The sequence below is a fragment of the Malaclemys terrapin genome, chromosome 12 (assembly GCF_027887155.1).
Source record: "Malaclemys terrapin pileata isolate rMalTer1 chromosome 12, rMalTer1.hap1, whole genome shotgun sequence".
Taxonomy (NCBI): domain Eukaryota; kingdom Metazoa; phylum Chordata; order Testudines; family Emydidae; genus Malaclemys; species Malaclemys terrapin.
The window spans coordinates 6,492,545-6,518,330 of NC_071516.1; the positions used below are offsets into that span (position 1 = coordinate 6,492,545).

The window sequence follows — 25,786 nt, forward strand, 5'->3', positions numbered from 1 at the left end:
CCCATCCCCGCCTCCAGCCCCTATTTTTACTTTAAATGAACATTGCACAATAGGAGCTCAAAATATCCTGAGGCTTAAGCCGGTGGCGAGGAGTCACTGCAGATACTTGCTGAACTGCACTGAACCCCGAAGGGAGTAAAAGTCTGAGCAGGAGTCTGCCACAATGGACAGAGCTCACAATGAGAATCAGGAGGGCAGGAGCCCAGGCGCAGCCTAGGAGGCATTGAGGCCCCATGGTCTATCCTTGGAGCAGAGTGTGACCCCTTGGAGGACTGGCACACTGAAGAGATCTTCCCACAGGACTGCTTAAAGGCCAGGGCATAGCATAGATCCTGTAAATCCAGGACACCACCTCATTCTCCCCAGGCCTATATTGTACTCTACCTCCTGGGAGCTCTCTTCTCCACTTGCATTCCATTTAATCTGATAAACCAGGACGTCAGAGGCAGCGGCTGCTTCCCATTGCAACTGGATATTGTTTCCTGAGAGCTCAGCCACCTTCAGGTCACTTGGTGGTGGAACCTTTACTGAAAGACACCAAGAAAACAAGCGTCAGGATTGTCCAGAGCCAAGGTACAGAGCAGATGGTCAGGGAGAAAAGTGTCCACCGGCAGCTGTCTCTCACTAGCCTGCCATTCGCTTCTTCAGACCCCAAATGACAACAGGTCATCATGAGGGACCTGGATAAAATATTTGTAAACACTAATTACAGATGATTATTGTATTTGCGAGAGGACATGTGCAGTGCTGGCGCTGGGAGTGGGAAGATGCCGGGAGTGGCTTTCAAGGACAAACAGGTTAGTATTATGCCATGTACTAAACTCCCAGAGAGGCAAGAGTGTCTTCCTTACTTTTATAATTTTGGATGAATTTGTTTAAACTTGAGCACTTCTAAGAGTTCACAGGACTCCCCGTGGGAGCTTGGGCGAGGCACGGTATAGACAAGCATACAATGCAGCAGACCCATCTCGGCATATAAATAATACAGCTGGACGCACACACAAATCCCGCAAAGGTTTGTTTGAGTTTTGCCCTGATGGCTTTTACACCCCCTCCATTGGGTTCGCTCTCTGCGAATATTCTAACACATGCATGTTTTAAGCCTGAATGCACAGGTACCCACCCGGTTTGGTGTGCTCACTGCAGGAGAGCAGCAAGGACACGTGGGAAGGGTTTTAACCAGGCTGCAAGTTTATTAGTCAAATTACATCCAAGGTTCCTGTCGAGGGACAGCTCAGTGCAGTCACTTGACAACCCCTTGATCCTTTGCCAATTCTTGGGGTGCTCCCACCATGGGGGTAGCCAGTCATCACACTAGGTGATTCCCTGCGAGCCTCCACCCACATCCCTCCCCCTTTCAGGGGTTGAAGTGAGAGAGGACTTTGACCTCCCAGCCAGCACTGCCGTAAAGTGCATTGGTGGGGTGGTCCCCCTGGTCTAGTGTCCTGTGTCCCTAGGGGGTTAGACATGATGCCTCCATCTCATAAGATGATGCTCTTGGGATGCCCACTGTGTTACCTCTTTGAATCTGGAGCCTAAATCAGCAAGTTCCAGCACTGGGCCCCTGCCAGAAGTTGCAATAACTAAACGACTCTCCCATAGCTCCCAGCTGTGCCCTCTGGGAAGGAGAATTTCAGCCCTCCAGTTGCCCAAAACCCAACCCGTAGGTTTCACAGCGAAGAAGGCGAAAAAACCCACCAGCCTCAGCCACACCTGTTATATGGGAAAATATTCCTTCCCAGTCCCAAAGCTGTGGCTACCAAAGCCTGCAAGAACCCAGGAAAGGGGCAGAGGGGCTGACTGCTGGAATGTCACCGTCTGTTTGCGGATGATTCACAAATGGGAAAGCAGGAGGAATTATCTGAATAACTTAATTCTTGCAAATGATTTACCCAGATCTAGCTGTGATCCATTGGGTACTGTATAATAAGAATTAAGGCAGGCTTCTGTGCGTCTGTTTTTCCCCTAAAATGGTGAGACTTATTCTGCATTTCAACTTTCCTTTACAAATATTTTCAATGGCCTTTTTCAATTTGCTGTCCCACTCTGGTGACTGGGAACCAGGGAGTCGCATCCACTTGAGGGAAGGAGTAGTAGACCAGCTAAAAGCTGGTGGGGAGGGATAGCTCAGTGGTTTGAGCATTGGTCTGCTAAACCCAGGGTTATGAGTTCAATCCTTGAGGGGGCCACTTAGGGATCTGGGGCAAAATCAGTACTTGGTCCTTCTAGTAAAAGCAGGGGGCTGGACTCAATGACCTTTCAAGGGCTCTTCCAGTTTTCAGAGATAGGATATCTCCATTAATTTATTTATTTTAAGCTTCCAGGCTCTCACATACGCAGCAAAAAAACAGGATAAAGCAACTAGTGATGGTGTGAGAACTGGAATCAGAAACAGGTGGAAAGTGCTGGAGGAGGCAGGTCAATGATTTAGGGAGGGACAAAATGAAATGTCTATGGGAGGAACCAGGAAAGTGACTGAGGGAGAGACCCCCCAGGTGGAGCGTGGGCGGGGAGAATGGGATGAAGGGAAAGGGAACAGAACATACAGAGGAAAAAAGGGTCAGAGAAAGGGAAAGACAAGAGTAATCAACTAAAGGAGATAGAAAATGATTGAAAGGCAGAAGGATAACACGAGAAAGAACTGTTTGGGATGGAAGAGGTGGGGACCAAAGGAGGGAGAAAACACACACCCTTTGAATGACAGAGTTATTTATTAATTCCGGTGTTATTATTTCCCCAGCAGAAAAGGGACAACTGTATTTATCTGCTTCACTTGCAGAGTTTTCCTATACAAATAAGGCACCGCCCTCTATGGAACTTAATGCAGCTCTCAATGGTACAAACTGGGGGTGCCCCCTGGTCCCTCTCCCACCATCAGGGAAGAGGAAGGAGGAAAAAGTGCTGCTGGGATCCTGTGCCAAATCTTTCTGGAGCTGTTACAAAGCTCTGCAGTGACTTGGAGGTCAAAGGCTCCATCCCATTAGCAGTCTCCTGACTGCCCTGACTACACTTAACAGATCTCGGGAGACAGCAGAGTACTGCCTGCCCACCACACAGAACTGCACACAGTTCCTGCAGTGCTGGCGAGGCCCAGCAGGGTAACGAGCGGCTGGGAATTGGAGGCTGTTTCAGTTCAAAACAGCTTTTTGTTCAGAAATTTCCTTCATTTTTATTTGAAAAAAAAAATCAAAAATGTTAAAAGTTTGAAATGTAAATCATAGAATATCAGGGTTGGAAGGGACCTCAGGAGGTCATCTAGTCCAACCCCCTGCTCAAAGCAGGACCAATCCCCAGACAGTTTTTTACCCCAATTCCCTAAATGGCCCCCTCGGGTTTAGCAGACCAATGCTCAAACCACTGAGCTATCCCTCCTGCCCAAAATAAAATGTTTTGTTTTGGGTTGAACAGAACATTTTTGCTTGACCCCAAATTATTTTTTCTCCCCTAACTTTTCTGTTATTCAAGCAGAGCTAACTTAAAGACTATCTTTCTAAATGAGCTGGTCTAGGTCAAATCCAAACCAGTGGGCTCGGAGCAGGAATTACAGGGTGAAATTCTGTGTCCTCTGCTATGCAGAAGGCCAGAAGAGCTGGCCAGAATGGTCCCTTCTGTCTCCAAGTCATTGCATCTATAAATAAACGCAGGATTTGACCAACAGACTTTACTGAGGGCAAATGCTCCCAATGGAGGATCACAGTTAGGTGTTGTTTTCTCAAATCTATGTATCATTCAGATGGTTACTGTCCAACTTCCAATGGCTACAAAAGTTAATTTCAAGGCTACCAAGCATTTGGAAATTCCGGTAGCCTGGTAAAGATTTCCCAGCAAAATGAGTGACTGTTTAGAAGGACCCTGTTAAAGCAATCTATTTAATGAGGGTTTTGAATCTCAGTAAGAACCAGGTTCAGTGCCAATGAGACTTTTGGCCACATTGGGCTGAATTTTGGCCAAGTTTGGGAGGAAAAAACCTGCCCTGACATGGGCAGAGAGAGACTCTGAGGAGGGATTTAAGTCTTCAGGTAGAAACCTGGCAGAACTCAACAAGTTTCAGCCTCGATTTGCTCTGAGGTCTAAGATTTGTTGGAACCAGAAAACACCAGCGGTGAACATCCCAGAACTTTGGCGTCCGGGTCCAGATCTAAACTTTTGGCTGGCTGGAAGCTAGGCACCAAACTTTATAATGGACCTTGAACCAAACACCTATTGACCCTCATACTCTGCCTCTGCCCTACTTACATGTGGTAACATTGCCTGTAAGCGGAAAGGATTCGCCTTCATTATAAACAGAGCTGACATTAATGAAGTACTGGGTGAGAGAGGACAGAGGTCTCAGCACGGTGGATGATGCACTGCTGGGAACTTCAACCTGCAGTGAAACAGAAACACCAGGGTCAGGATTGTAGCACGGAGCCAGGGCAAAGAGGGACTTGGAATTCGGGATAGTTGCCCCAAAACCCTCCCGTTTCGAAGCACCATCATTGTTAAAACGCTGCAGGCATGTGAGCAGCCTCTGTCAGGAGACAGCAGAGTTATCGACAGCACACGGTGATGGTGCCTCTTATGCAAAAGGAAAGATGGGGAGGGTTTTATTAGAGCCACACCTAGGATGCGTGACTCCATATGAAGGGTTTGGACCACGTGAGGAAATTCAGAAGGGCCCATGGAAGCGCGTGCCCGTATGTTCCCGCTGTGCTAAAAGGATAGACAGGATAGCACTACGGCTGGGGCAGGGCTGTTTCCCTATTACCCGGTCTTCTGGCAATGCAGGGGTCACACCCTTGGACAGGTATAAACCAACTGACGAATCAAGTCCGGCAGGGCTACGTTCCATTCTCGGTTACACAAATGTACACCCGGAGTAACTCCGCAGCCGAGTCATTGGTGTGACCACCGCATTCGCACTCTGCCGCCGTTCTCACTGTTTTAGCACATTCCCGTGTCCCCTAAGCAAGGACTTGCCTCCCCGGCATTGCTCCCTCTGCTTGAGTTGTACGTCACACGGTGAGCTCTCACAGCACGCGAAGCCGCGGCCCAGCTGACCTTGACAGACCCATGGCTGACCTCAGAGAAACTCAGGTGTCTAGGAGGGCTCAGTGCCACTGCAACAATAATTAGCAAAAGGATGTGGTGAAGATTTTTAAGGCTATACTTGTAAAGTCACTGGTTGCCTCCTGCTGCTACCTGCCTCTTAACTACTGGACTTTTCCCACTGCGAGATGAAAGAGTTTCTGATTTCATTGTTACACATGTCTATATGATGCCCTGGGAGAATGACTGGTTTATGGGTAGAGAAAGGGTCAAATCAACCCACCTACTCCCCAAAGAGCTCAAAACTCTCAGGAGCTTCCAGTCTAGATCCTGATCCTAATTTTGTCCTTGGTTCTATTCCTACAGTGGGTCAAACCTGCTGGGATAGGTGCTCAGATGCCATGGCGGTGGGTGCGGTATGAGAACCCAGGTGGATAAAGATATAGATGCAGATAGCTAACTTCAGTTCTGAACAGTTTGGGAGCAGTTTGGATCCAGATCTGACTTCCCCATTCTGAATTTCAAGGAGATTCAGTCACAGTTTGCCTGGACAGAACCACTCACTTTCATAGCCCTGTACCCCAGACTGGAGTTGTTCATGAGAAAGCTTATCATACAACTAGAGGTAGCCTCAGAGAACCACCAACATCTAGCATTAGCCAGGGAAGAGGGAGCCTGTTTACAAGCTATGTGAAAAATATGCGAAGCATCTCAGTTAATAAGTCTCTCTTGCCAATTGTGCACCATTCATTAAACCACTTATGCTCCTGCCTCAGGGTCAGCTGAGGCAGAGAAGGAAGTAAAACTTACAGGTGGTTTCCTGGATGCTGGCTGGATCACTCGCCTCTTCCCCGTACATGGCATACACCGCTACGGAGTACTCAGTGCTGGGAGACAGCCCATCCAGCAGAACCTCAGGATGTTCCACTTTCACCTACCAAGGATAAAGAGTGACGCTCAGAGAGGTATTCTGGGGTGAGGCTCTGCCATGGTTGGCTCCCCGTAGCATCCTCTAACAAACCAAGAGCAAAGCAGGACTGCAGAGACAGGAGTCTAAGGCCACAGCTTGGCTGTCTCTTTGGGTACGTCTACACTTCAAGCTGGGGGTGTGATTCCCAGCTCAAGAAGACAAATTTGCACTGGCTGTCCTTGAGCTAGCTGCATTACGTACATATTCACAGGGGTAGGGCAGATTTGTACTCAAGATGGCTAACATGCCACGGCTTTCCTCTGCCCGTGTTACCATGGCTACACTATTTGTAGCATGCTAGCTCAATGAAAGCTGGAGTGAGTAGGTCTTCTCCAGCTCAGAGTGATACACCCAGCTCCGGCTGTAAGACAGATCATTAAATAGTACTTGTAACACTCTTCACCAGCCACGTAGCTGTGTGGTGGTCAATGCTTCACCACCCAACCCAACAGACATCATGCACAGTGTATGCAAACTCTACAGCTGGCTGGGAATTTTTCACCGGAATATTTTTTCCACCCAAAAAATACCAATTTGTTAAAACCAAAACAGTTCAGAAAAAAAGGTTGGTTTCAACTAGTTTTCCAACTTAAAAAAAAAAAAAAAGTTGAAATATCCTATTCTGATATTTTCTAAACAAAAAAACCCTTCAGTTTCTTGGTTCAAAGTGACTCATTTCAAATTTAACTTAATTTATACTTAAAAAATGGTTAACAAAGAGAAAAGTGTCAAAATCAAATCAAGATGTTTTGATGGGTTTCCAAAAAATGTTCTCAAAAAGAGGCTGGCTAGCCAGTCTTGGATGGTTGAGGCGCAACAAATCCTGCATCCTGGCAGGGGGGTAAACTAGATGACCCTTTTGGTCCCTTCTAACCCCTATGGTTGAGACAAACTGGATTTTTTTTTCCAGTCTGTCGGGTTGCAAAAATTAGATTTTGACTTTTTGTCCCAATTTGGGATGGGAAACATTTTTGAAATCTCAAAAGTACTTGTGGAATGGTAAAACCATTTTCTGCCCAGCCCTACTATACATCACGCCTCCCCCCCATTCACCACACTCTGCCCTTGCTTCTGGGTGTACTATTCTGCTAAATAGAAATTAATGCCAATCCAGCTTGCTTAGGTTAGGGGTGGTAGAACTACAGTGGGGAAAGCAATGATTATTTTTCCTGAGAAATACTTAATTGAAAATAAAAATTAGTTTTCATTTTCATTACAGCTATTCAGGTTTTCCTCCAAAGGCCAAAAAAAGCAGTTTACTGAAAATGGGTTTGGGTTTTTTTTGACAAAAACCTAAAATATTTTAGGCAAAAATTTCAATTTTTAATGATTTTTTAAAAAACAAAAAAGATATTGAAAAAAATAGACAGACAGACATTTTTCGGTCAGCTCTAAATAGAACCTAGTAGCCCAGATTGCACGCAGGGACAATACACACTGCAGTAAAAAAATACAAATTAAAAATAAAAATCTGATCCTTTGTGAGCATGGAGAAGGTATCATAACAGACAGATCACCATCTCTTTCATTCGCAGATATTCAGCACAGAAAAACATCACAGCACAAAGATTAGGGGAAGAGATGGATTCTCACAGGATCCAGTTGTTCAAATGAACTGTCTCTAAGATTCCATGGGAGAACGCAAAGTTCTCAGCCTGCCAAGGCCCAAGGTCCCATTGGGGAAGAATGACTGAAGACAGGACTCAACAAACGACTGCAAAGAAGAGAGTTCTCACAGTTTCACCATTCTACATTTGTGATGTAAAATGCTTTACACTAGAGATGGCAGGGATGTGCAGAGTGGTTATGAATTTGCGTCTATGCAAAGAACATGATATCCCATTTCCTGAGAGAGACTTGAAGAGCTACGTTTTCAGAAGAAGAAAAAAAAAACCACCAAAAAACCCCCAAACAAACCCACAAAACAAACCTTTTCCTTGGCTTTCCCATTTTTATACTTGTTCATTACAGCAGGATTGGCACCATCTACTGCTTCCAGAGCAGAACTGCACCCACATAACATGCACAGGACAGCTTGTTTTACAATGCCGCTTATTGCAAAAACTCAATACCTGCCTCGTAATCTGAGAAACATTCTAGGAGGTTTTAATGGAAAGACTAGAATTTGATGGGGTGGGAAGCATTTGCTGGACACACCAAGTTAATTAACTCCTTCGTGGGTGGCCCATAGCTTTAGTGCTTTAATTTCTGTGCGAGGCAGCTGGGATAATTGTGGGACTGCCCAGGAACATATATAAAAAAAAAAAAGTTACCCCTGTTCAACCATCCCAATATCAAATCTTAAAGATACCATTTCTATACTGAAATACTGAGAGCAAAAGTGCAGTAGAAGCCCGAACTACTGAATCTTCAGAGCAACCCTGAGTTGCAAGCGTTACTATCCCCATTTTATTAGGTAGGGAAACCAAGGCAGAGCAGTTACACAACTTGCCCAAGGCCACCCAGAGAATAAGTGGCAGAGCCTTGGAAGGCCTGGCTTCCAGCCTCAAGCTCCACTGACTAGACCATGCTTCTTCTCAACACCAAGCAAGGAAGCCATAGATTTTTTTGACAAGATATCAGGCTCCAAATGCATCATTTTGTACATGTTTGAAATCGCTCATTAAAAATGCATGTTGGATTAGATGAGCTGAGAGCTCCTTTTCTCCTCATTTCTACTGTATGGTATTATTTAAAGTTTCTACAAAGCCATAAGAGTGAGTCATATTTAAGTAAATAAAAACTAACCTGCCAAATCTACATTTGTTGCATTTTTGTATAGCAAGTGGATAGGGCACTGGACTGGGACTTAAGAGACCTGGGCTCAACTCTTCAGTCTGCCACTGGCCTGCTGGGTGACCTTGAGCAAGTCTTTTTCCCTCAGTTTTCCCCATCTGTAAAATGGAGATAATAATCCTGACCTCCTTTGTAAGCCACTTTGAGATCTACTGATGAAAAGTGCTTTATAAAAGCCACGGATTGTTATGTCTAAATATGGGCTCACTCCACAAAAGTTTGGATCCAGATCCAAACTTTCTTGAAATCCATGTTTAGACCCAGGGCTTCCACTCAGACCTTTATAGTAATAGCGGGTAGCCAGGAAGTTTGCAGATCTGAACCTTCCCAAAGCCTGCATTGATTCAGATCCACTTTGACTTACAAGAGATTTAAATGAAAGTCAGTTGAGTAATTCTCATGCAGACTTGGGATTTAAGTTTGGGCCCCGTATGTCTGACTATATCCAGTGCGGCAAAAGGAATAATTATAACTATCTTCAGCTATACCTCTTTGGTGTCATCCTCCGCTCCATTGGGGGCTGCTGAACAGAGCACCAGGTACTGAGTAGCTCCACTTGCCGGCTGCCAGCTCAGTCTTAAATGGTTATGGCTCACTTCAGACGCTCTCAGGGAAAGGGGTGGTGACAAAGCTACTCAGATGAAGGAAAACGTAACAAAAAGATTCACAAGGCAGTTGATCATTTCTATCCTTAACCCCTCCCATCACCCGCACACACACACAGATTCAAGGTTATCGAAACTGTACATCAGAGCAAAACAGTTCGGTTAAAGCTATTTTAGGAGATGTGTATATGATGCTTCTATAACAGAGAATCATCAGAATCTGGTCAGAAGGTCTTATTGGCTGTTCCTGTTGGCGGGGAATATCTTTGACATGTGGAACAAAGACATCCACAAGGGGGGAGGGGTAGCTCAGTGGTTTGAGCATTGGCCTGCTAAACCCAGTGTTGTGAGTTCAATCCTTGAGCGGGCCACTTAGGGATCTAGGGCAAAAAAAATCAGAAATGTATCACTCCCATCACAATCTTTCCTTGTCACGTGGTCATTTAACGCCAAACTTTCCTTCAAGATAGATATTGTTTGGCAAATATTAGCAATAAAAAAGAAACAACATGCAGAGAAGGTACGAAGACTTGGGAACCTTTGAACAAATTTGACAGCAGTTAGGCAGCTGAGACGACTACCTATCATACCAACCAATCTTGTCTGATTGTTTCCTGGTGCTCCCCTATCTGTATCTACCTCTTGGCTCTTGCCTGACACTTAGCGTGTAAGATCTTGGGGCCAAGTAAGAGTGTGAACACACAACCTAGCACAATGGGGTCCTGGTCTCCTAGACACTTCCACAATACAAATTAATTACCATTTGGAACAGAGGGGGAAAATCAGAAGCAACGGGATCAAAAGCCTTTCTAGAAATTGACATAGTCCCAGCAGGGCAATTTAAAGGCACAGCTTGCTCCCTAATAGCATTACCTGTAAAACATCTACCTCATGAGGCTTGTCTCTGCCTTTGCAAGTTTCAGCAGCTGACCCAGAGTTCTTCCCCCGGCTCACACCAATCAGCCCCAGTCAGTCTCAGTGTTTAACGGCATGAATGCATTTGCAAGATCTATTTTTAAATTGGCTCTTTCTTGACCCTTCGGGGGACGTTCTGGGGAAAATCCGAGCACAAAAATCTCCCTCTTTCAATTATTGCATCACAAGGGAACAGCAAGGATCTCCAACATTTTAAAAGAGCAGCAGCAGTGGGTGAACAAGCCAAAAAAAAAAATCCTTAAGGGAAGCATGTGTAGGAGGGTATATGAACATGTGTACCACGCTTCCAGGCACAAAACTCCTGGGATGGGATGTCATTCCATTAGCATCTTCTAATTCAATCCTGAGAATGTGATCCAGGAATGGCTGAGTACATGTACAGAGCTTAATTATAAAAACACCACAATCACAACAAAAAGCTCGAGGCTGAGTCCAGTCTATCTGGGTAACATTGTTTCTTCCTGCCAGAATACTAAATAGCTAATTTTCTCCCCTGAAGAACGTTCATTTTGTTTACGGTCAAACGTTATTTCCAGAAGTCCTGATTTACCTCAGTCATGCAAAAACACTTACTGAAGTCAAAGGGGATTTTGCCTGAAGCATCGAGATTCCCACAATAGGGCATCACCTATATCCACAGCTTGCTTAAAGAGCTTACTCAGACATACCCTATACATGGGGCAACCACTCGGGAGGTGGGGAAGTGCTGAGGCGATGAGGAAATCAGCACAGAGAGAACTGGGCCTAAGGAAGGGAGTGAAAGATGCTTGGGACATGGGAAGAGAGAAGCTGTACAAAGCAGAGAGGGATGCAATGAAGGCTAGACTAGTGCTCTCTACTCATGACCTACATGTCCAAGTGATGCCCCTCAGCCCATCTCCAACGGCATTTTCATAAATAGGAAACACTGAAACCAGGTATTCGGTGTGCGAGGTCAAATTGACAAGCTGGGTGGAGGAGGCAGATCCATCTAAAACTACCTGAAAAACACAGAGAAAGGCTGTAAGAAGTTGTGGCATCAGGAGTTGTGTAGCAGAGGAAGCAATCAAACAAACCAGCACCAGCCACAACTATACCTAGTGACCGTGCTGTGCCTTGAACACAAAGGCTGAAAGCCCTTGTAACTTCATACTAGCTAGCGTCACTCTAGACGCCTTCCTGCCTGCCCCCATAAAGGAATAAGAGGCCTTCAATCAATAAAGCTTTTTAGTTTATTTTTCTGATCCCCAGCATCCACCATGAGTCACTGGTTCATGCTCAGTGTGACGTGGGAGCATCTCTGCTGGTGACATCACTGCCCCATGCTGCAGACAGGAACCAGCTCTGTTATTTAGGTTAGTTGCACCAACCCTCTTGTAGCTGGGGGAAGGGGGAAATAAACTCTACTGAGATAGCAATGGCAGCATGCCAGGAAAGGAGAATTTAAGCAAATATAGACTGAAGAGTGGGGATGGCAGCTGAGAGACTCGGAATCTATTTCCCTAGACGACTTTGCAACCACAGCAAATCATAGTAACCGTAGGAACGTGCCAAAGAGTGTGGCAGCCATGCAGGGAATCACAAACCGGGGCTGTCTGCTCAGATGAAAGCCTATGGGTGGAGGCATATATTTACTGAGCCAAAGGCTTCCCAACCCCACTCAAGTCAACGGGGTTATACAATTGTAACGGAGGAAGAACTACCAATAGCAAGGCCCTGAAAGTTTCAGCCAGGGCACCTTATTATTACTTCTATGTTTCCAACAGTATGCAAGATACTTTACAGATAAGAATGAAGGGAAGGTCCCTGCCCTGAAGAGCTTAGACAGCCTATAAATGAGGTGATGAGGATGGGGCAAGGGAGAGAAGAGAAAAGAGACAAGAAGAGACAAAATCAGCATAAGCATGACCCAAAAGTAAAGTTCTTGCCATTTCCATGTAACATGCTGAAGAGGTTGACACACACATCAGATTAAAAACCAACACACATTAGGCATGCAACTCCCATTGACTCCAATGAGAGTCGGGTGCCTGACTGCTCTTTGTGTCCCTGAAAAGTCTACTCAAGTCTAATCCAAGTCTGCTCTAGTTTCCTGCCGCCACACACATCCAAATACAGGATCTCCTACCTCTTTGGGGGTTCCTCCACTGGATGGGTAATATACAATCCTATATTTCTTTGGTAGTCTCAGCGGAGGAGTCCAGGAAAGGTGCATGCTTCTGGAGGTCACCTCTGATATCATAAGGTTGGTGGGACTCAGATGGGGACCAGTGTTGGCTGAGACAGCTTTCACAGGACTGCCTATGAGTTCAAAAAACTGTGATACCTTCTTATATTATCTTAACATGCCAAATGCACTTTCTACTTCTTTTTATCAAGTTACAGCCTTCTTCCCTAAACAGTAAGGAAGCATTCCAGCATACCATGAACATTTAAAAGTTGGTCCAAGGGGAAATATAAAAATCCCATTGAGAACAAACTGTGTATTTTGTTGGAGGCTGAGAATATATTTTACATTTGAATTTGAGTCACTGCTATCAATTCAACAGACAGCCCAGCATTTGCCAGTTCCAAATATCAGGGGTTGTGTAGCAGAGGAAGCAATCAAACAAACCAGCACCAGCCACAACTATACCTAGTGACCGTGCTGTGCCTTGAACACGAAGGCTGAAAGCCCTTGTAACTTCATACTAGCTAGCGTCACTCTAGACGCCTTCCTGCCTGCCCCCAATAAAGGAATAAGAGGCCTTCAATAAATAAAGTGTTTTAGTTTATTTTTCTGATCCGAAGAAGTGAGGTTTTTACCCACGAAAGCTTATGCCCAAATAAATCTGTTAGTCTTTAAGGTGCCACCGGACCCCTTGTTGTTTTTGCCAGTTCCAAAGACAGTCAAATTGAACCAGAAAAGGTCTGTTTGTTTGTTTGTTTTTTAAAAAACAGCCCATTTTCTCTGGGCTATCGCATGCCTGAGAAAAACTGGTCTAATTACATCGGACCAGATACAGACTAAAAGGGAAAGAGTCCATTTATTTTGCCAAATTCCAAACCCACTTGAATAAAGGTGCATTTGAAAGTTGAACTCTCCCATTCTATTTTAGGAAAATCTGCAGAAAAAATAAGCAGAGATTAAAAATTGAAAGGACGGGAGGAGAACCTACACACGGATATAGTATTGGTACTGGGCACTCAGCCTAACATTGGTTGGGGGTGTGGAGTGGGGAGTCCTTCAGTCCAGTTCTAGCATCTCTTTAGCTAGAAAAACCACACTTATTTGTATTTTGCTGGCCCTTGAGGGCATATGGCTTGAACTACAGGTGGCAAAAGGCTTATACTCAATAATTTTGCAATTTCTCCCCACCCAACAAAAGCCCACAGTGCTCACAAATTAATCCTTTGCTTGGGACATCTCACTGATGAGCCCAACAGGCAGTGATGCAGCTGCACAGGGTACGTTTGGGAGAGACCCAGGTTGAGAATGCATTTGTTGTTTACGGGCATTGAAGTGGATAAATTCGACAGGTAAGTCCCCCTCTTCCCTACACCGGTGTATTCACCTATTGTTATTTATGTACAGTACCACCCACTACATACTTTCCAACCGCCTTCCCCGCCCCCAAAAGTCTCTGCCCAAGCTGCTCACAATCTAAGGATGGAGGGTAGGGGAAGGGGAACCACACACATTTATACATACATCAGCTCATTGTAGGCAGCCTGGCAGAAGCGGGTCTTCGAGAGGGACTTCAGCATGGAGAGGGTAGGGGCCTTGCAGACGAACCAAGGGAGGCTGTACCATGCATAGGGGATCGTATGGAAGATGGTGACCGTGTGAGAGGTTGGCAAACAGGTGGGCAAGGTGAGGAGCACTGGCAGAGCAGTGGAGACAGCTGAAAGAGAGGATACGCAGGGAAGGGTAGAGGTAGACAGAGCTCTGGAGGTGGTGACAATAAGCTGACAGCAGGTGGGGAGCAAGTGGAAGGATTTGAAGAGGGGATAAAATGGGCGGGTGAGGAAGGGGAGTGTAGCGGGTGCGTTTGGCATGGACTGCAGGGGGAGATGGGGAAGCCAGGCTAGCTGGGAGGACTGAACAGAGATTGCAGGCTTTAACTCACCTGAGTTTTCACTCTTGTGCTTCTCTTTGATCCTGGTGCACAAGACCCGGGTGAGCCTGCTGACCAGCGAGCTGAGCAGAGGGAAATCCAGCACATTATACACGGTGAGCTCCAGGGGCTCTGACGCCACCTGTCTCAGCTCTGCCTCATCTGCATTTTTCACCCCTGAAAAGAGAGAGAGCAAAGAGCCAGTCAGCTAAGAAAACTCCCAGGAGATGAACAAGACTCGGGGCCAGAAAAAGGTCTTTCCCCTATTTAATGCCCCTGTGCAAGAGCCAAGCACAACTTCAGTCTCTTGGCTAAAAATGCCTCCTAGCCTGCCCCATGGGGTGGTGCTACTCTGCAGTGCCCTGGAGTCTTGCCTGTAGCTATAAGCACAATCTGGCCTTTAAGGAGCATGTCTGGATTGTGTTTAAACACAGTGGAGTCAGGGGGTCTTTTGTGGTCCAGAGCGACACTTGCGAATCCTCCTAATAGTTCCCCTCTACCCTGTTACTGCAGGCTTGGCTACCACAGAGGCTGAAAATATTCCACTAGAAGACAAATCAGAACATATGTAGAAATCAATGAATGAATGAATAACACTTTGATATTTACGAGGTGCCAGCTTCCCCCACAGAGAATCTGCTGTTCACTAGCACATAAAGCTCCATCACAAATCCTTGTTATTCTTTCCACAAATCCAGCCCTGCATATCATCTGTGCACAAAGGGTCTGAATCTCCATGGCTCTGCATCTGGTGTAGTCGCTCACCAATAGGTAAAGCAGGTCCCAATTTGGATAGTGTTTTACTTCTTCTCACTTGCTTTTCACAGATATAAATGCCTATACAAGGTGCAGAATCAGGCCCAATGCCTTATGCCTGTAGAATGCCATGCCTTACCCTTGCACATTAGAGATGTAGAGGGAGATCCCGGTGAAAATCAGTGAAATTCCAGTGAAGTCAATGAAGCTACGCCATCTACATCAGATGTGGATCTGGCTATTAGCATGCAATCCTCTGGGAAGATGTTTCTCTTGAGATTTTCTTTGTGTAACAGGCAAGAAGTAACCAGCACCAAAAGGTATCTTGTATTTAACAAATACGCTCATCTTTCCCAGCTTGACGTGGGATTAGAAATGGATCCAAACCAAAACCTTGGATTAAAGCATCCCCATACTTTGGGAAAGAGCCAGCTTTGGCGGTTGTGGCTTGGGCCCATCTCAAGTTGGGATCTACCTCCATAGTTTCTTGCCATATTATTCCTGGGCCGGGTAGTGTTTCCTTGTCTAGCCCAGGACTGTGTTTTGGTTCTGCATTTGTAAAGCTCCTAGCATAGCGGGATCCTACTCCATGACTACAGGTCCTAGGCACTACAGGAATAATTATCTGGGCAGGTGATGTAAATCGCTTTCCTCTTTAGAGACTGTAACTCAAGTTCTGACTGTCTAGAGTCAAAATACACAAACACTGAAAACATTCCTAAGCAAAACAACAAGGGGGAGTGTCAAAGCAGACAATACATCCAAATGCACAGGTTTTAAAGTTATGCTGTAGACTCTATTACAGTCAATGTCTTCATTCAGTATATTAAGTAAAGTACATTGCAAAAGATATAGCCGTACAGTGGTATTCAATGAATTCTCTATGGTGTACTCACCATAAACCACTTCTAGTACGGGAGGGGGGGTAATATTTTATTGTTTAATTTTATTCTTCTTGCATTAACCTTTACTAGATAAATTCAGTTATAATTGACAGCTTCTCTCCCAGTCATTTTATGCCTCCTTATTGCTGCCAGATGGCAAAGAGCAGATAAGACTATTAGAAATACAGAGTGTTAATCAAATGAATGTAATTGGAGGCAGATTGCCAGATACAATAGGTTGGGAATTTAACCAAATGGTTCTCTTTGGAAATGGCCAATTCATCTAAACCAAAACTGTTCGCAGGACAGGATCAGTTCAGCAAATTTTCAACTCAACTTTTTTTTTTTGGGGGGGGGGGGGGGAGGGGGAAGAGGGGAAAGTTTTGAAATTGTCGAAACATTGTGTTTGGATATCCTCAAAAAGAAAAATTCTAATTTTCCACTTTGAAGCAATTTTGTTTTAAAATGTAAGCTAATTTTAATAATTTAAAATGTTTCTATCAACCTGAAACCAAAATTCATGAAAATTTGAGATTGACTTTTTTGTCCCAATTCCGAGTGGGAACATTTTTTGACATCTCAAAATGTTTTGCAGGACAGGAAAACCATTTCATGTCCAGCTCTAATAGGTTTGTTTAGTTCCATTTTGAGGTAAACAGTTTAGTAATCATTGGTCTCCCATTATACAAATCTGAGGCTGTTAGAGATTTTGATGTGTAGGTGGTGAGAAAACTTTTAATTAAAACTAAACTAGTTTTTAAAAACAAAAACACAACATCCCACCATTGGCCTCTCCTTGAAGATTCTATCTATCTGTCATGTCTGAATGATGCATTAATGGCCCATCTGATCTTGGTAAAATAATAACCAACCAACAGGGCAAACTTTATGGGTAAGATTTTCTAAAGCACTCAGTGTTGGGCTAAAACTGCTTCGATTAAAGTCCAATAGCGTTTACCATTGATTTCAAAGGGAACAGAGTTAGGCCAACCCCACCTGGTGTTATTAAAAGCTGTAATCTTACCAATGGCAAATATCTCTATGCCCATATTTTTCAAGGTCTGGGCAGATTGGTTGGCATCATCCTGTGATTTTCCATCAGTCAAGAGGATCACCAGCTTGACTGCGTCCGACCTGGCGCCAGCTTCAGGTTTCAGATTTTGTTCTAGGACATGGGACAAAGCGAGGCCTTGGGAAGAAAGAAGAAAGGAATTAGATCCCTGAAAACAAGATTGCAGAGATGCACATGCCTTGGGGAAGTACAAACACCTTTCTCAGCTCCTTAGTCAAAACTGGGTATACCAATTCTGCATGAGGGATACAAACACAGCTCCTGTGCTGTGGGGATGATCTCCTGCATTGCAATCTGAAAGAGACTGTTGTAAAAAAGGTCTTTTAAAGAAGGTTACAATGACTTGCTTTATAAATAAACCTTCGGCGGGTAATGGGTTAGAACTGACATTTCTGGCATGCCAAAGTTTTTCCTCACTTCGTTGCAGACCTAAATGCTGTTCTGCGACTGTGGGGTTGCTCACAGGCGGGCGATGTTAGTTGCTTTGTTTCAAGGGATTGCTGAAGTTTCAGTTTCAAGTAGAACTCCACACACATGTACAGAATGGTGGAGATTTTGCAAACAAATAAGAGAACAAAGGTGAGGCAAACTGTGGGCAGATAAACCTTGACAGTGTCCCTTTAAAAAAAATGCATGTGCAAAACTATGTGCCTGATTTACATGCATGTTTATTCCATTTTTGCTCACAATCAAAGTAGTTGCGCATGGAAACTAAGCTTGACGTTCCACACAGACATTTGATAAAATCAGACCGCAGCGTAAACAATCCAAAACCAAACCACACTGAACTTTACCAAGTCACTTATTGACCTCTTACCTGATCATAGAATCATAGAATATTAGAGTTGGAAGGGACCTCAAGAGGTCATCTAGTCCAACCCCCTGCTCAAAGCAGGACCAATTCCCAGCTAAATCATCCCAGCCAGGGCTTTGTCAAGCCGGGCCTTAAAAACCTCCAAGGAAGGAGACTCCACCACTTCCCTAGGTAACGCATTCCAGTGTTTCACCACCCTCCTAGTGAAAAAGTTTTTCCTGATATCCAACCTGGACCTCCCACACTGCAACTTGAGACCATTGCTCCTTGTTCTGTCATCTGCCACCACTGAGAACAGCCGAGCTCCATCTTCTTTGGAACCCCCCTTCAGGTAGTTGAAGGCTGCTATCAAATCCCCCCTCATTCTTCTCTTCTGGAGACTAAACAATCCCAGTTCCCTCAGCCTCTCCTCATAAGTCATGTGCTCCAGACCCCTAATCATTTTTGTTGCCCTCCGCTGGACTCTTTCCAATTTTTCCACATCCTTCTTGTAGTGTGGGGCCCAAAACTGGACACAGTATTCCAGATGAGGCCTCACCAATGTTGAATAAAGGGGAACGATCACGTTCCTCGATCTGCTGGCAATGCCCCTACTTATACAGCCCAAAATGCCGTTAGCCTTCTTGGCAACAAGAGCACACTGTTGACTCATATCCAGCTTCTCGTCCACTGTGACCCCTAGGTCCTTTTCTGCAGAACTGCTACCTAGCCATTCGGTCCCTAGTCTGTAGCAGTGCATGGGATTCTTCCGTCCTAAGTGCAGGACTCTGCACTTGTCCTTGTTGAACCTCATCAGGTTTTTTTCGGCCCAATCCTCTAATTTGTCTAGGTCCCTCCGTATCCGATCCCTACCCTCTAGTGTATCTACCACGCCTCCTAGTTTAGTGTCATCTGCAAACTTGCTGAGAGTGCAGTCCACACCATCAGGAATATAATGAAACACTAATATCCTAAGCAAAGCCAACAATGCACTAGGTGTTTTCCAAACATAAATGAAAGCAAATTTCCTGCCTTGAAGATCATACAAGATACAGCCCCAATTTAGCAAAAGCACGTAAGCATGCACTTAGCTCTCACTGTTTCAAGTGCGGCAGTGCTCTGCTGAATCGGGGCCTAAAAGACAGACAGACAAAGCGTAGGGAAAAGGGATAAAATATAAGCCAAGTGGTCAAGATGGTGACATGTTTCAATCACGTAATGAATTTGGGTGAATATATAGATTTCCCCCAAATTTAACCATAATCAACCAGACCGTTTCTTGTAATCTTTACAGTAAGAAGATGATTTTCCCTTTGCGAAGTTCATTCTTCATCCTGCTCTTAAGCCCTACCAGATCCTGTACAGGAGTCCAAGGTTCCCAGATTATCTCTGGACTTCATCTCCCTGGACCCACAGAGGCTGAGAGTGCTATAGAGATGACTGCACCTGTCTCCCAAGGGAGTACTGCTGAGGCTGCATGTTGGATTTGGGGAGACTGAAGGGGGGAGCTGCTCCCTCCTCCCCAACTTCAGATGCTCAGATAGTTCCCAGGTGTTCCCAGTACAGTAGCGGTGGCTGCTCTGGTGGTGGCGTCAGCCCGGCCTTAGGATGTCCATATTCAGTTATTTCCTGTAGTGATGCAGTCAAAGAAGTAACAATCGTGCCTTTCCTTTTGCTGGGGCATTGGTGCTATCATAGTGTGGGGGAGGGGAGGGTGCACTTGCACATGCGAGAGACGCAAAGGCACCTTCTCCTTCATTACCAATAGCTTAGGTCAGAGATATCTGCACCATGTACAGCGACTGCACTGTATCCTCGTAAGTAACGCTGCTTTGGTCCTGTATCCAATTCAGACACATCTGGCCAGAATATCCCTCCCTTAATGTGGAGGATGCTAAGCTCTTGGCTAATGATCATAGAGAGGTTCTACATGCAGCCCAGCCAGAGACAGAGAGTGGGGGAGCTGAAGATAAAGCTTGTGTTACCTGTGAAAGTGTTGCCACCTTTATATCGCAGGTTCCTCACCGCCTCTAACACCTCGTCCCTTGTGACATAGGTGTTCAGGTTCCACTCTGTCCGTGGATCACTGCTGTACTGGGACAAACCTGGGGAAGGCAAGAGCAGTCAACAGAGTGCAACCAAGGGGTTAAGCAGCAAGATGAAAGCTGCTTTTTCCCAGGATTGCCATAGACAGGCAGTGTTGGCTACCGGATAGTGCGCCAAACAGATCTGGGATCTACTTCCAGTTCCACCGCTGGCCTTCTGTGGGCAAAGTCACCTCTCTACGACAATTTCACTACTTCTGAAAGGGGGATAATGGTTCTTGACTCCCCTGTAATGCACTTTGAGATCTGAAGCACTATGTAAGAGCTAGGTATTATTGTCATTAAGGCGGTTGCCAGGTTCCTATTCCATCCCACAGTTCCCTTCTGCTCTTCCCTTTCACCTTCCACTCCGTACCTGCATCACCTTTCTCCCTTTAGTTACACCGGCCCAACTTTTCTCTTCCCCAGCCTCTTGTTACTATTTATTCATTGTATTGCCACTGCACGAGGCACTGAATGTCTGAAGTGCTCCTCAAAATGTGGGCCACAGCACACACTGTAGTTGTCTGTTACAACCACTAGAGGTCAGACAAGAATCGCTGTCAATACGCAAGCATACGATCCAACGTGCAGCCACGTGAAAGAGGTTGGCTGAGAACAAACTGCAAAATTGCAAATCCTAGAGCTGTCCGGAGGGGCACTTAAACAAGATAGAGTTGGATGGGACCTAATGCCCTCCTTATCCTTCCAAGGACTGCACGTATGACATGGCACTCAAAGGGCGACGTTCATTATCCGTCTAGCTTCGCTGCTTAAATATGCATTTGTTCAGCTTTGCGAAAAACAGAGCCATTAGCAGATCATTTAGGCTCGTAGAATGGTCAACAAGCACATCCTCTCCAAGTGTAGGAGACATTCCCAGGAGACAGGTTTCAGAGGGGTAGCTGCGTTAGTCTGTATCAGCAAAAACAACGAGGAGTCCTTGTGGCACCTTAGAGACGAACACATTTATTTGGGCATAAGCTTTCGTGGGCTAAAACCCACTTCATCAGATGCATGGAGTGAAAAATACAGTAGGAATATATACACACCTCTACCCTGATATAACGCAACCCGATATAACACGAATTCAGATATAACGCAGTAAAGCAGTGCTCCGGGGGGGGCGGGGCTGTGCACTCCGGTGGATTAAAGCAAGTTCGATATAACGCGGTTTCACCCATAACGCGGTAAGATTTTTTGGCGCCCAAGGACAGCGTTATATCGAGGTAGAGGTGTATATACAGAGAACATGAAAAGCTGGGGGTTGCCATACCAACTCTAACGAGACAAATCAATGAAGGCAGGCTGTTATAGTTTTAAACTATTTCCCCCTGCTAATTTCCCCCCCTACTGTTACTCACACCTTCTTGTCAACTGTTTGAAATGGGCCATCCTGATTACCACTACAAAAGTTTTTTTTTTCCCTCCTGCTGATAATATCCCACCTTAATTGATTTATCTCGTTAGAGTTGGTATGGCAACCCCCATCTTTTCATGTTCTCTGTATTGATATATCTTCCTATTGTATTTTCCACTCCATGCATCCGATGAAGTGGGTTTTAGCCCACGAAAGCTTATGCCCCAATAAATTTGTTAGTCTCTAAGAGGCCACAAGTACTCCTCATTCTTATTCCCAGGAGAGGAGATGTGCTGGGTTTTATCCTGATTCTGTAGCTGGAGGCCTGGAGACAAGAAGCTCTCTTACCTATCCTTATCTTATCCCGGGCAATACTGAATGGTGAAACCAAGGTGCTCAGAAACTCCCTGATAAGCTTGAAGTTGCTGCGTCCAATACTCCAAGACCCATCCACCAGCAGGATGATATCAGTTGTGGCAGATGTGTCACATCGAAACTGAGGACCTAGGAGACACAGTGATTGAGATCAGTCGGAGGATGCAGGAGCTGTGACAAGAGAGCCCCAGCACCACGAATCAAAACACATCCCCTTGGCTTTAAGGGCAAGAATCAGCTTTGTGAAACGTCAAAGCTGAAACTTTCATAACTTCATTAGAACCAGACCCCATTTTGTGGTTAGATGGACCAATAGTCTGTGATCCCCATAAATTGCAGTGATTAGGTTAGAGCATTAGTCCGTAATAGTACTACCTATCAGTGCTGCAAACTCAGCCTATGTCTGGACAATCAAGCTTATGCTTTCTGTACAAGACTGCAGATAATGTACAGTAATCTGCCATTATAAGGTAGATGATTGATCAGCAAGGCAGAATAGAATCCCACTCTCTCCTCCTTAACTGAGTTTTGCCATTAAATAATCAACCAAGCAGGTACAACTCTAAGACACAATCATTTGTGCCTCTGGAATGCTTGGATCTCAAAGAGCTTTACAAGTATTATTTCCATTTCACAGATTGGCAAACCGAGGCACAAAGAGATAAAACGATGTGCCAAGGCCAGAATCACAACCAATTTTCTTGCTTCCAAGGAGAGAGAGATCAACAACAAGGCATCACCTTTGCCTGGTCACTTGGCTGAGTACAAGCTTGCTTATAGCATCAGCACACAGGTGTATAGGAGTGAAGGGGTATGTTCTTGGGGTAAAGAAGTTAAACCTTTTAGGAAATATGCCTCGCCTAAGCCCCGCTCTATGTAAACTGTCAGATCCATTACATTCAGCTCTAATCCAGCTCTTTCCTTTATATCACACTAAAATTTATGGAATCTCAGGTGATTATTTAGTTCCATTCCAGCAGGAGATCCCCTACGGGCTATAATTATTCAGATGCTTTCTCTATATTAAATCTAATCTCTTCCTAAACTGTTGGCACCGTGTATCTGTACACCTCCCTCCCTAGCCCATGCCTGCAGCTAGCAGGGAATAAGATAAGGCACATCACTGATAAGCTGCAATTTTCCCCTGATTTTTTTTTCAGATGGACGTTTTACTTTTTTTGGGGTGAACACCAGAGGGTACCAGGCAAGAGAGAACAGGCTGCACTGCAGAACGCATTCCTGTCGCATCTCACAGAATTACCATGTGACGGCCAGGGATTCCACTGGTCTCTGCGGACGGACCAGACTCAGGCATGCAGGACAATCTGGTTTCCATTGGTGATCCCCTGGATTGATTCCTCCTGGCCACTCAATTGCCATTCCCCATTGATGAGACTGAGGGAGCAAATCCAGTGTCACTTAGGCAGTCTCTCCGTTAGGACAAAAGCTGTGTTCTTAATCCGAGCTAATCAACACAAGGTGAAACCCTCGTGAAGACAAGGCTTTGTACTTTTCACACGAGTTAGCAGGTTAAATCACAGACTAAAAGGAGCCTTTAACTCAGCCTGGTAACTCCTGTGAAAACAAGCAGCCTGCATTCACTAGAATTTTACCTCAAGTTAAGAATACACCTTTTGTCCTAAGGAAGAGAAGGCCCCAGGAGACAGGACAAAAGGCCTGGAGAAAACTAGAGTTTGCTGATGGACACTCTGTGCACTATTGGTGCTATTTCTTGTAAAACTAGCCATTCCCTCCCATCCCCCATTTGAAAATCCTTTGCATATGATCCAGATATCTGTGAATGTATTAGTTATTCCTGAGTCTCTGCTACCCGGCTGCAATCATAGGAACTGTTATCTATCTCTAAGGTACTTATATGACCCCTATTGCTATGGTATCTGAGTGCCTCACAACCTTTAGTGCATTAATCCTCACAACAGCACTGTCCCACCTCACAGGGGTATTATCCCCATTTTATAGAGAAACTAAACTTGTCCAAGACCATACAGGAAGTTTGTGAAAGAGCAGAGACTTCAAGCCAGGTCCTCCAAGTTCTTGTCTAGTGCCCTAACCACTGGAGCATCCTTCCTCTCCATTATAAGAAGGAAAGACAAATCTGCTGAATAATTTGGATGAAAATCTTTCCGTCTGCAAGGCTTTTCAGTTTGACTATTAACTATTCATTATTTGCAGTGCATGACAGGTCACATGGTGTTGTTTTTACTTCTTGAGTGGATGCCTGAAACTTCCCCACTAGAGAATAATGACTGGAGAAGAGCAGTTAACGAGTCAGTGCACTTCCCAGTGGGAATTTTTGCACTAAGGTCTGTGACACTTTGCAGAGCTGCGAGCATTTCCATCAGTACTTGGCAGATCTCCAAATCGTGACCCCACACGTAATAGCAAACTGAACAAACACCCGTATTCTTGACAAGATTCATGAATGTGGAGATGCCATAAAAATACCTAAGTCTACTGGGAATACCCTTCTCCCTTTGCTTGGATTGTTCAGAGGCAATTTCTCCTCTTTGGGTAGGATGGTGAATATTTTTAAGCTGAATAACTTTCCTGGGGGAATTCTGGAGGGGTAGAAGTTGTGTTAGAAACAAGACTCACCTCTCTTTAAAGTTTCCTTTGTGTGTTTTCCTTGGCCTAGATCTCCTCGCTCAGATTTTGTGGGGCTGCGCGGAGTTGTTTTCAGCACTGTCAGTGTTTCTGTCACACTGAACTTGGTGTTTGGTTTCCTTCCGAGGGTTTCACTGGAGCCCTTGGATACTGTTGCCTTCTGTCTTCTCTTTTCAGGTCTGTCTTTTGCTGCACTCCACAGCATCACAAAAGAGAAACAGCCCATTCTCCTTAGCACGTCATGCACCTCCCATTCAGAGGAACAAGCTGAACATACTGGAACACAGTGGCTAAGAGAGAGAGAGTGTGTGTGTGTGTGTGTGTGTGTGTGTGTGTGTGTGTGTGTGTGTGTGTGTGTGTGTGTGTGTGTGTTCTACTGGATGGAGTGGCAGACTAGCACAAGCGTGTCATACCCCCAGTGGCTGGCTCACACGGGCTATGAGCCCTAACCCTGCTGCTTCTAATGGAGTTTCTCTTATCGGTGAAGAGGTAGGGACCTAGGTTTTTGGAACCAAAATCTTAAATTCTGTCACCGCAGTAGCTCATGGACTCCTATATGGCCATGCCAAGTGTTATGAACTAGGGCTGTGATGTCTACATATAACCAGCCATGGATTTTTTTTTAAAGGGGCTGGTACTCAGTTACCAGATGTGAATGCATCCCTTGGAGTTAAATTCCTGCGAGCCCCAGGTGTGCACGGACAAGCTTTGTCTAGCTGGAGGGGAAGCAATATGCCGACTACTGTGTACCTGAAGTAAGATTTACTCCAGGGCTGAATTTGGCCCATTGTCAGGGTGTTTTTTAAATGATCAAAGGCTCAGGAAAAATAGGGCTCTGCATTCTCAGAGGGAGAACCCAGAGGTGAAGCGAAGGGAGGTCTCATCCTTACACTTCCACAGAACCCTGAGGAATCCTCCTGGATTCTCGGACGAGGCATCCTGTCCTTGACCCAGAACTGAAAGGCATCCTCTAGGAAGGTTGCTGGGAAATATTCCCTTCTGATGGCCAGATTTATTATTTGGATTGTGGCAGCATCTAGGACCTCCAGCCACAGACCAGGGCTCCATTGTGCTAGGAGCTGTACAAACACAGAACAGTAAGATAGTCCCTGCCCCATTCTCCTTCCTTCCCCCATCTGCTACCCTGCCTTCTTCTGGCTCTCTGTGGCTGTTGGCCTGTGCACCGAACCTGCACATACCTGTCTGTGTTGAGGCTTCACTCGGAGCCAGTGACGTTGTCTTAGCCGCTGGAATGTGCTCGGTTGCTGTATTTCTCAAAGGGGTGATGCTGTTTCCTGGGGAGGTCGCTGTGTTCCTTCGGGTATTTCTAGCCTGCGAGACGTTTTTCAGCTCCTGAACTGCAAGAGGAGCAGCAGCAGCAAAGGAGAAGGTGGAGAAGTAAAGGGAGTCGGCGTAAACCTGGTGC

General features: G+C 45.3%; 1 protein-coding gene across 6 annotated transcripts in view; it reads right to left on the bottom strand.

The window, feature by feature from the left end:
- Window positions 1-25,786, bottom strand: part of COL20A1 (collagen type XX alpha 1 chain) — a 102,802-nt gene that overhangs the window by 54,554 nt on the left and 22,462 nt on the right. For all 6 annotated transcript variants that reach the window (XM_054045417.1, XM_054045420.1, XM_054045421.1 and 3 more), the window contains 13 exons: window positions 25,560-25,718; window positions 24,352-24,549; window positions 21,709-21,864; window positions 19,902-20,021; window positions 17,076-17,240; window positions 14,424-14,588; window positions 12,443-12,615; window positions 11,186-11,315; window positions 9,283-9,425; window positions 5,839-5,962; window positions 4,960-5,099; window positions 4,237-4,366; window positions 385-527 (listed from right to left, as the gene is read on the bottom strand). In XM_054045417.1, the coding sequence (XP_053901392.1) occupies window positions 385-527; window positions 4,237-4,366; window positions 4,960-5,099; window positions 5,839-5,962; window positions 9,283-9,425; window positions 11,186-11,315; window positions 12,443-12,615; window positions 14,424-14,588; window positions 17,076-17,240; window positions 19,902-20,021; window positions 21,709-21,864; window positions 24,352-24,549; window positions 25,560-25,718 (1,946 nt within the window). The remainder of the gene's footprint in view (window positions 1-384; window positions 528-4,236; window positions 4,367-4,959; window positions 5,100-5,838; window positions 5,963-9,282; window positions 9,426-11,185; window positions 11,316-12,442; window positions 12,616-14,423; window positions 14,589-17,075; window positions 17,241-19,901; window positions 20,022-21,708; window positions 21,865-24,351; window positions 24,550-25,559; window positions 25,719-25,786) is intronic.